The sequence below is a fragment of the Castanea sativa genome, chromosome 11, assembly GCF_040712315.1.
Source record: "Castanea sativa cultivar Marrone di Chiusa Pesio chromosome 11, ASM4071231v1".
Classification (NCBI taxonomy): Eukaryota; Viridiplantae; Streptophyta; class Magnoliopsida; order Fagales; family Fagaceae; genus Castanea; species Castanea sativa.
In genome coordinates, this window is record NC_134023.1 from 6359737 (window position 1) to 6370973 (window position 11237).

At 35.7% G+C, this 11237-nt stretch overlaps 1 protein-coding gene across 1 annotated transcript; it reads right to left on the bottom strand.

The window, feature by feature from the left end:
- Window positions 1–962: 962 nt before the first annotated feature.
- LOC142615486 (uncharacterized) lies at window positions 963–7373 on the bottom strand. Its single transcript, XM_075788227.1, has 2 exons — window positions 6345–7373; window positions 963–1554 (listed from the first exon to the last, which is right to left on the bottom strand). The coding sequence occupies exon 1, from the start codon at window positions 7316–7318 to the stop codon at window positions 6386–6388; it is 933 nt and encodes a 310-aa protein (XP_075644342.1). The 5' UTR covers window positions 7319–7373; the 3' UTR covers window positions 963–1554; window positions 6345–6385.
- Window positions 7374–11237: the final 3864 nt, after the last annotated feature.

Consider the following 11237-nt stretch of genomic DNA (forward strand, 5'->3'; position numbering starts at 1 on the left):
ATGGTTTTGTTCCAAGTCTCGTGTTCCAAATATCATATTCAAGCACCTGTTCTTGTGCTGAACTCGACCAAGTCACTCAGTGACCTCTTCATCTCTCAACTCTCGAATTTCTTCTCTTTGCTTATTAGATGATGAGAGAAAGACTAATTAGAAATTCTTCCCAAACGTATCTTTTTTACCCCTGCCCTGTCCTTGCGGGTATCCTTTTATAAGCAAATTAGAATGTCTATCGGAATCTTCAGATAATGTCTTCATAAATGTGTGCACTATATCAATAACAGATTTAAATGTTCTAGTATCCATGAAATCAACAATTGGAACAGATTCCACAATCATTATCCAGATAAATATACCATACTTGACTTGGCTGTAAACAATGAACAAATTAAAAATAAAAAAAATGTAATACAACACATGCAACCACATATGTAATATAAGGAAAAAAAGGCAAACAAATTTCTCATATTAATGTTAGATGTCTGGTAGTGAGAAGAAAGAGGATGTTGATCAGAGCCCAAATCATCAATATGTGACGCATGAGGCCAAAGAATTAAGCCAACCAAGTTTTCCCAAAGCAAAGAATATCATGCCACAACGACATGGAACTACATTATGACACAAAAGAGCACTACCAAGTGAACACTTAACAGATTTCAATACACAAGCAAAAGATGACGTCCACGACATCTTGATTTTGCTACTTCAATCCCAATTCTGCAAGACTCAAATCCTATTAATTGTCAAGTGAACTGTATGTCATTAACTCAAGCCGACTCTAAGTCTAACGTAAGCTAACTGTAATGTAACACCAAAATGTAATCTTTAAGATTCTCCATCAAAACAAATAAATTTCAACAAAACCATGCATGAATTATGAAAATGGCATGAAAGGCAGTGCGACTCTATGACTCTAGCAACCAATGCATCACTACAAAGATTGAAGAATGAATTGAAGAGAGCAATCCAAAGACTATATTAATTCTAATTCAGCAGTTCAGTCAAACGAACCAACATGTCAAGCACAATTTAGTTATTTATTTCATCACTATTTATCCTCATTGACGCATTCAGAAGCCAACGCAACCTTCTCGAGAAGCTGTGCCTCTACATCTCCCTATAAAAATATTCTACACCCTTATCGTCTCCGAGTTCAAACCTCCTCTTGAAGCTCGGCATCAAGAATGCCAGCAGTACCTTGATGTCCAAGTAATCGGCTGCCTTAACCAGCTCAACGATGCTCTTGTCGTTCTCGTCATCCAAAATCAACTCCGCTACTTGTTCAAATGAATGAGGTTCAGTCGACGGAGGGTGCATCAAGTGGAGACTCGGGCTTTTCTCGCAGTAGTGGATGACACGCCCAAGAACGGAGCTGGACACGTTTGGCAGAGGGATCACCGAATCGGCGGTGTCTTCGAGGACGAACTTCACCACGCCAAACTCCATCGCTGTGGCTTCCTTCACCATGAATAGCTTGTCGTCAGCGGATTTCAGCGTTATATATCATCACCGTGCTGGTTGCGCTAGAGTTTAGAATTGCGCCTTGGTTCGCCATTGCTGCACAGTAAAAATGAAAAACGGTCAACGGGGGGATTGAGTATTTATACCTATCGCAAATATAACTTTGCCTATAAACTCCTGCATAAGATCTCCTTCTAATGAATTTTTCAATTCTTCCGATTCTTTAGTTCAGTGAGGGAGATGAATGGAGCTTGGTGATTAAGAAACGAAAATTTCAAGTTTAAAAAAAAAAAAAAAAACTCAAATACATAAAGTAGCAAAGGCAAAAGAAAAAGGAAATAATAACATATAAAGAGATACACATGAAAACTGATAAAGTTGAGATATGAGTATAAATTGAAAAAATGGCTTAAAATGATAATAAATAAGAGAAAAATATATATTACTAATTATGGGTTATGTCATAAGGTAATTGTTAATAAATCATAATAGAAAAGTTTTGACACTATATTTATGAAAAATATAAAAAACTGTTAACAAAATTAATTATTTTATTATTTTCCAATAAAAAGATCTCTAAAAATAATTCCTACTATTTATTTTGGTAATTAGCAATATAATTAATAATTAGTCGTTAACTCGTACCATGCACCGACATGGAATAGTTAAATAAAAAATAAAAATGTTTGCCACAAAAAAGATCCGTATGGATCAGCTTAATGATCAATATGCAAGAATCATCAGCAGAGGATCTTCTTCATCAGATTCACTCTTTCCAGTTAATGGTAGCACAAATGGGTTACTATATATGTGCAAAAAATAGTCTACAATTGTTAAGGTTGGATTGAAGCGTTAAAAGATAGACCCCATAAGAAGCATCTTTCCAATGGTGTCTCTACATATTTGTAAATGTGATTTACAAACATAAAAATGTTCAACTTGTAGTATATTTGTAATATCTATACTACTATTTAAGGAACTTTTCCTGTTTAGATTCCTTATTTTTTAGTTCAAAAATGTCCCTACAGTCATATGTTTAAATAAAGACAAAACTAAAGGACAATTCGATAAAAATGTAACTCTAACTCCAACTAAAACATTGCCTAAAAAATAGGACCACTCTCTTCTTAATTTTTAAATTGATTTATTCACTTATAAATTAGATTTTTTTAAATAAAAATTATATATATAATAATTAAATACAATTTTTTTTTCTACAAAATAGGACCACTAAAAAAAAAAAAGTCTCATGGGTGTGATGAGGCTAGTATTTATAATTGTTCTTCCTCTTTGACCCTTTTTTATGCTCTTCAAGCCAATTCATAAACTTAAAATCACCTACCCCCATCAAAAAAAAAAAAAAAAAAAATCACCAATCCTCTTGAAAGCTGGGCCCAAACCATTTGTTCATATTATTGCATATCGACAGTGTTCAAATAGGAGAATTTGGTATTGTGCTTTTAGTAAACTACGGGTTCAGTTAAGCCAAGGTATATACTTCCATTTGTATATATTTTAGGGTAAATTTCACTAATTTCGCCTGAGGTTTGGACAAATACCAAAGAAGTCCAAAAGCTTACAAAATTGATCATTTCAGTCCTTACCCAATCGGATTCTAACACCATAATTTATTTTTGGTTTCTCTCTCTCACCCTCACACATGTCCTTTCTTCTCACCTTTTCTTCTCATCACTTTCTCTGACTCCCTCATCCTTTACTCTGTCAAACCTCTCTTTGACTCTCATGTTCCCTTCTTCTCTCTATCGTGGTCTTTGCGACGGTGTGGTAGTATGGGTAAGCAATTTTGGTGGGTTTCGGTGTGGATTGGTGTTGGTTCTTGTGGTCTTTGAGCGGCAACATCATGGGTTTTGGTGTGGGTCGGTGGTGGAGGTTTGTGATTTTGGTTTGGATCGGTGGTGGGTCGGCGGTGGTGGGTCAACGGTGGAGGTTTGTGGATTTTGGTTTGGATCGGCGAGGTGCGTTTGCTTTGGTTTGAGCAAAGGCTTTGTGGGTCGCGATGAGTGGTGGTCGGTGGTTGCAAGGTCTCAACCTGGCAGAGCTCGCCGTCATGGGTATGGGCTTTTAAAAAAAATTGTTGATTTGGGTTTGGTTTTGTTATGGGTCTTGGTTTTGCTTTGAAATGTTTTTGATCTGGGTATGTTTGAGATTTGATGTTGGATGGTTGTTTGTTTGGTTTAATCTGTGTTTGATTTTCTTATTGGTCATTTGTTGAGTTTGGCTAGCTTGAGCTTGACACAGAGAGTTTCTGGCGTGAAGAAGAGAGAACAAATTGAAAGGGGTGAGAGGACTGAGATTAACGGTGTTAGAGTCCGTTTGGACTTAAAGAACTGAAATTGTCAGTTTTGTAATTTTCTGGACCTCCTTGGTATTTGTCCAAACCTCAGGGGTAGTGAAATTTACCCTATATTTTATTTGAAACAAACATTTTGGAAGAGACAAAGTATATTTTCAAGGGTCAATAATAAAATTGTTGTTACTCTTACATTCATCAAACTTTCATTGGTAAGATCATTGGCCTTTTTCTCGGTTCAATGTTTCTTGTCAGGCAGGTAGATGATGATGAGAGGTTCAACATGATATATTGTGATGCCTTATCTATTGCACAGGAGATGCTGTACTTAGAAACTCCAGATCACTACTAGAAGATATTCGCACTGAGAGAATGGAGAAGGAACTAACTTTGTGTTGTACCGGTGCCATGTAGGAGACTATTAGCAAACTCCCACATTTTAATGCACATCGTGGTATGTATCCGTTCAAACATCTAGAATGCCGTCCAGTAAGAAATTTGCATACTATTTGCTCTAGCAGTAAGGATGACATTACCAATGAGAGAATCTTGGATCAAGGAGATGGAAGTCAAATAGTCAGGAAGTAGGAAGAGGAAGAACTGGGATTTTCTGGTGACAATCTCATATATGAGAACTTGGCACTTAAAAATGAATTGAAATGGGAAGAAGTTTTAATAGAAGGTTTGCTATTTTATTTTACCTTGTTGCAGGAATCAGCCTCCACTACAACGGACATCAAACGAAACTGAAAAGCTAAAATTTTCTTTAAGCCAAGTTCGACATGAGCTTGAGATGAAAATAAGTCAGCTTAATGAGTTGCTGGTTGAATATAGAAAACTTGAAGGTCATCTAGTTGATACTGAAAAGGCTTTGTTTATAGCTAATACTGACATTTGACTATTGTGAAGATCAAACAATACAGAGAGTACTCTTTGAACTTGAATTGCATGCTGAAGCTCAGGCATCCCAGTACCAGCAAAAGGTACTATACTGGACATGCACACTAAATTTAAAATAGCATGATATCAGTTTGATTTAAATCTTCGAGAATATATCTTAGGATTCAAAAGGAATCTCCCTGTACCAATATCTGATATGCTTGTTAGTCAGAAAACAACCAATTCCAAATTACAGATTTGTTTCAGTAGCTTCTATGTTTCTAAGTGTGGAGGCCTGGATTGCTTAGGAAGACCTAGGTGTGATTGCCTAGTATTTTACTTATCTTGTTTTTAGTTTATCCCCTGTTTCCGCCCCAAATAGCCATCAAGATTTAATCTTTCTAACCTAAAACCATTAAACATCCACCAATATTTAAGAACCCTTCAAGAACTCATCAAGAAATCTATTCTAGTTTAGAATTCTAAAAGATCCTGCATCACCACCAGTCATTTTATGTTCACTTCCACAACTTTTGGTTTCATCTCCTTGCTATTATATAAACCTGTCATACACAAAACTTGAAATTGTCTTCCAAAGTTAAATACCAAAACGCTACGACCAAATAGTCTACTACTAAATCAGTAAAAATCCCCAATGTATGAGACTTCACATTCGCAGACCCACAATTCTTTTCCAAATAAACATTAAAACACCAAGCTTCCTTCTAATCAAACCCAAATTCACTGAACCCATATATTTATTCTCAATGTTAAATTTCAAACTGGCAGAGAAATTCCAAACTCTAATCTCAATTCACAAACCCCACCGTGAAATCAACCAATTCCACTTCTCAATTTCCCCCAAAATTTCCAATACACAAATCCCAAAGGCCATTGTGATTCAATCCTTTCTACTATATACCCTTTCATTCACAAAACCTTAAACTATCTTCCCATGTAAAATATCAAAACGTTAAGACCAAGTTATTTTTTAATACCAATCCCACCACCAATAGGCTACAAAATCAGAAGAAATCTACAATGTATGATCCCGCATTCACAAACAAATACGAATTTAAAAACACCAAGCCACTTCTAAATCAGAGTCAAATTCCTTGAACCCACAATTCATTCTCAATAATAAATTTCAAATTTGCAGAGAAAATCCAAACTCTTAATCTCAATGCATAAACCCACCATGAAATAAATCATAAAAAAATTAGACCCATTTCTAGTTTCCCCGAAACTTTCAACTACATAACCTCTAAAACCATTGTGATTCAATCTAAAGAAAATAAATATAAAACTAGCCAACTGTAATGTAATACCAAAATGTTATCATTAAGATTCCTCATCAAAACAACTAAATTCAAAAATTATATAGAACTAGCAACCAATGCATCAATATATAGAACTGAATACAGCGATCAAAAATGATTTACATTCCAATTCAGCAGTGCAGAGAACAAAACAACATAATCAAACAACGCACACCAAAAAAAAAAAAAAACAGTTGTGTAATTTAAAAGAATGACGGGATGTTAATTTGAAATTTGAACCCGACCTTCCTCTTACCCCCATAAACGCTGACTTGACACTTGTACTTGACCCTTAGACTATTAATTGGTAATTTAAACTCTACATGGTCAAACAAAAGTAAATAACATGATATTAACATTTTATTTGTTTACATCACCTTTATGTCTTGATGCCCTCAACTGCTTGCTCCCTCAGAACTCAGAAGGCCCATGCTGCCCTCCTGAGAAGGATTGTCTCAAACTCAGCCTTATAAACAAATTCCACGCCCTTGTCGTCTCCAAGTCCAAACCTCATCCTAAAGCTCGGCATCACAAAATCCAGCAGTTCCTCAATCTCCAATTTGTCCGCAGCCTTAACCTGCTCAACGATCGTCTCGTCGGTCTGCCGGCCAAAAAACACCATATCAAACTCCTGCCTCACCGCGTCGTATTTCGGGCGGATGTCGAGGAGTTTCTTGCAGGCATAGACGACAATGTCGAGAACGTAGCTGGACACTTTTGGGAGAGGCCAAACGATGTTCTCCAGTTTAGAGTCATCAAGTTCGCCACTGACGAAAGCCTTCACCATGCCGAACATTATCGCTATCCTTACTGGCACCTTCAATAGCTTGCCGTCTGAGGTCATAAACGTTGCCATCGTCGTGGGGTTAGGGTCTGAGCTTGCCTCTGTCTCTGCCTCAGCCTCAGCCGTATAGACAAATTCAACGCCCTTGTCGTCTCCAAGTCTAAACCTCTTCCTAACGCTCGGCATCACGAAATCCAGCACTTCCTTGATCTCCAAGTAGTCCGCTGCCTTAACCAGCTCAACGATCATCTTGTCGCTCAGCTGGCCAAAAAAATTCGCCTCTAACTCCTGCCTCTCTTTCTCCACCGCTTCGTATATCGAGCAGAGCTCGCGCAATATCTTGGAGGCGAGGACGATATTGACGAAAATGTCGCTGCGCACGTTTGGGAGAGGGAAAGGGTCGGCGTTCTCCACTTCAGGGCGATCAAGGTCGCCATCATAGAAATCTCTCACTACGCCGGACATCCTCGCTATCTCTACTGCCACCTTGACTTGCTTGTCGTCTGAGGTTATAAACGTTACCATCCTCGTGGGGTTAGAAGATGAGCTTCCGCCGTAGGTCGCCATAGAGAGAGAGACAATGATGTGTAAAGCTATTGAAATAGAATAATGGTTTGTAGGATACGTATTATTTAGTGAAATTAACGGTCGCTTTCCCAAACTAATTATTTAAAATCGACGCTTTCACGCGGTTTCTACTTTGCGCCACGCGGTTTTTAAGTGTATATATATATATATATATATATATATATATATATATATATATATATATATATATATATATATTTTTTTTTTCCTTTTAAAATTTCCGCCCATTCCTCGTCCGGTCATCCCACTCAAGTGCAGAGGCTGTACCACTTGCCATACGGACCAGCCAAACTCCCGTTTGGTAGAGTATCTTAAAACACACATTTTTAATTTTTAAATAACACATATTTTTATACATTTTTTATCTACGTGTATTTTAAAAAATTACAAACAACATTACTCAAACTCTTGCGTCACTAAATTTCTTCAGTTTCTCAAACTTTGACTCTTCTACCAATATTCAAGCACATCATTACAGATTCAAAGAAAAGAGAACACAAAAATCATTTCACAAAAAAAAAAAAAAAATTTGAGGCTGTTTGGTACATGTGTTTAAACACATGTTTTCAGTTTTTAAACAACTTTATACGTATTTTCGTACACTTTTTTACCTACAAATATTTAAAAAAAATACAAAACAACGTTATTAGAACAACACTAGTCACTATCCCGTGCCATACACGGTAAAATTACTAATAATGAAATCTAAAGAAACATTGGATTATTTTCTTATTCAACACAAATCTAAAGAAACATTAGGTTATTTTATTTTTCAATTTTTCCATTGTAGTTTTACAGGTTGTCAATAGAACTTATTGAGGAGATATGTATTAAGAAATTAAAATAAAAAATACTGTGGACAAAGTCTGGTTATAATCAGCTGAAATGATTGTATGGTTTGTCTTCTCAAAAAATAATTTAAGTATGATTTAGTAAGTCATGTGCATTATACATGACAAGGATACATGGGAAGTTTAAAGGAACTTGCGAAGTTTCTATTTTGATATTCACCTAGATGTCAGGCGAAACTCTTCTTCTCCTTAGATTCTATAATTAAACTCATGTTTTGCAGTAAATTACATTATACCCTTGTACACTTCACTGGAGGAACATTCAGTTCAATCTGATGGTTGTATATCCCAATTTGAGAAATGAGAGGCGTCCTGTAAGCTTCGGCTCTAGCTTTGTACCAGACAACCACAATCTTAAGAAAGTAAAAAAAAAAATATATATATATATATAGAACATTAGCCAAAGGAATCACAAATTATAACAAAAAAAGCGTTTTTATGTTTTTGCATTTGTAAAATTACTGATAATGAAATCTAAAGAAACATTGGATTATTTTCTTATTCAACACAAATCAAAAGAAACATTAGGTTATTTTAATTTTCAATTTTTCCGTTGTAGTTTTACAGGTTGTCAATAGAACCTATTGAGGAGATATGTATTAAGAAATTAAAATAAAAAATACTGTGGACAAAGTCTAGTTATAATCAGCTGAAATGATTGTATTGTTTGTCTTCTCAAAAAATAATTTAAGTATGATTTAATAAGTCATGTGCATTATACACGACAATGATACATGGGAAGTTTAAAGGAACTTGCGAAGTTTCTATTTTGATATTCACCTAGATGTCAGACTAAACTCTTCTTCTCCTTAGATTCTATAATTAAACTCATGTTTTGCTGTAAATTACATTATATCCTTGTACACTTCACTGGAGGAACATTCAGTTCAATCTGATGGTTGTATACCCCAATTTGAGAAATGAGAGGCGTCCTGTAAGCTTCGGCTCTAGCTTTGTACCAGACAACCACAATCTTAAGAAAGTAAAAAAAAAAAATATATATATATATATAGAACATTAGCCAAAGGAATCACAAATTATAACAAAAAAAGCGTTTTTATGTTTTTGCATTTGAAGAAGCTTTATTGAAACAACAAAGTTGGAATCTTGAAGAAACAAATCTCTCTCTTTCTAACCTTTTGAGAAATTAATAACTAAAACAACAAGTGGATATAAGCTTTCAAAATTAATTATTCCATTTCAAAATGTAGAACTTATTCAAATTTCTTTGACCATGAAAACACCATGAATAAAACCTAGTATCTTTTCCTAACTCTTCCTCAAAATATCTGTTTAATTGCTAAAATGAGAAAATTTCACTACATCCCAAAAAACTTTGGAAGCTAATCAAGATTGATTTTGTCTACTTTCTTAATGTATCTTAACGTCCAAATGTGGTATATAACCTCTAAGCTAAATAGAAACAAAAGAAGATAAGATTAAATGAGTATAAGGAATCAAAGTACATATTTAGGCCTTTTATATAACACCTAGCATATATAATCATTTGTTGTAACATTTGATCAAGATAAACGGCCATTTGTTCTTCCTGATTTGGAAGGGAAAAAAAATAAAAAACTCTAAACATGACAAAGATGCAATGGAAGAATTATGCATTAGCATTGTTAAAAGCATATAGTGTGCGCAGCAATTAATTATTTTAAGTTTTCATTAATAAAATGAAGTGTATTTTTCTAAAGATTATCTAAAGCATATATTGCAGCCCTTAAATTGTAGTCCATTGTTGAGCAACAATGAATCCTCCATCATAAGCATGTGTTAGGTAAGATTGAGTAATCAATATAGAAGCAAAAATACTTAAAAAAGAAAAGTTATATACACCATAGATTACTTTGAAAATGCATATTATACCACTCATTGTTCATCAAGAAGCGCGTAAATTCTGGCTAAAATCCTAAACTTATGTAATCAATTATTTTCTTTATACTACACGTCAATATAGATTCAACGTCCTAAACAAAAGTCACGCAACATTGATCTCATTTAAAAATGTATACATATGAAAACTTACCACTTTCAATAGGGCCTTATTGGAGAAATGGTTGTGGTGATTTGGGAAGGAAGAGGATCGGTTATGGAGGAGGGTGGTAGTTTCAAAATATGGGGAAGAGTGGGGGGAATGGACCTCAAAGCTAGGTAGGGGAGCTCATGGGTGTGGTTTGTGGAGAGGCATCTGCATGGGATATGAGGATTTTAGCATAAATTTTCAGTTTGTTGTTGGGTTGGGGAATAGAGTGAGATTCTGGCAGGATAGGTGGTATGGGGATCAACCTTTCCAGGTGGGTTTCCCAAGGTTGTATGGTATTACCACTAACAAGGAGGCTTTTGTAGAAGCCTCTTTGTCAAGGCAGGGGGCGGAGGATAGAAGAATATGGGATATTTGTTTTAGTCGAGAATTCAATGATTGGGAGACGGACGAAGGGCTACATTTTCTTCGTATATTGGGAGCTAATACTCCCCCTCTGGATGTTGGAGACCGAATGAGATGGGAGTTGAAACCTAATGGGAATTTTGACACCCGGTCTTATTATAACAAATTGCGGAATTCTCCCTCAATTGTCTTTCCTTAGAAAGGTATATGGAGAGTAAAGGCTTCTAGACGAGTTTCTTTTTTTGTTTGGTGTGTAGCTTGGAATAAGATCCTTACAGGTGATAACTTGAGGTTGAGGAGATTGGTTTTTGAAGACTGGTGCATTATGTGTCGACGTTGTGGAGAGACAATAGATCACTTATTTCTTCATTGTGAGATGGCTCATCGGTCGTGGAGCTTTGCCTTTATTACTTTTGGCTTGTCTTGGATTATACCTAGATCGATCCCAGATTTGCTATTTGGCTGGTGGAATTGATTGAGGAAGCATTTGCCTCAGATTTGGAACTTAGTTCCGTTATGCATCCTATGGTGCATTTGGAAGGAACGGAATCAGAGGACTTTTGAAGACTTGAATAGCTTCGGTTATCAGATGTTGGTGTCTTTGAGTGGGACTCTTTTTGATTGGTCTTGAGCATGGGAACTCACGACTAGTGAT

What these genes read in the sequence shown, in the direction of transcription:
- LOC142615486 (XM_075788227.1), bottom strand. Translation starts at nt 7,318, where the DNA reads ATGGCGACCTACGGCGGAAGCTCATCTTCTAACCCCACGAGGATGGTA.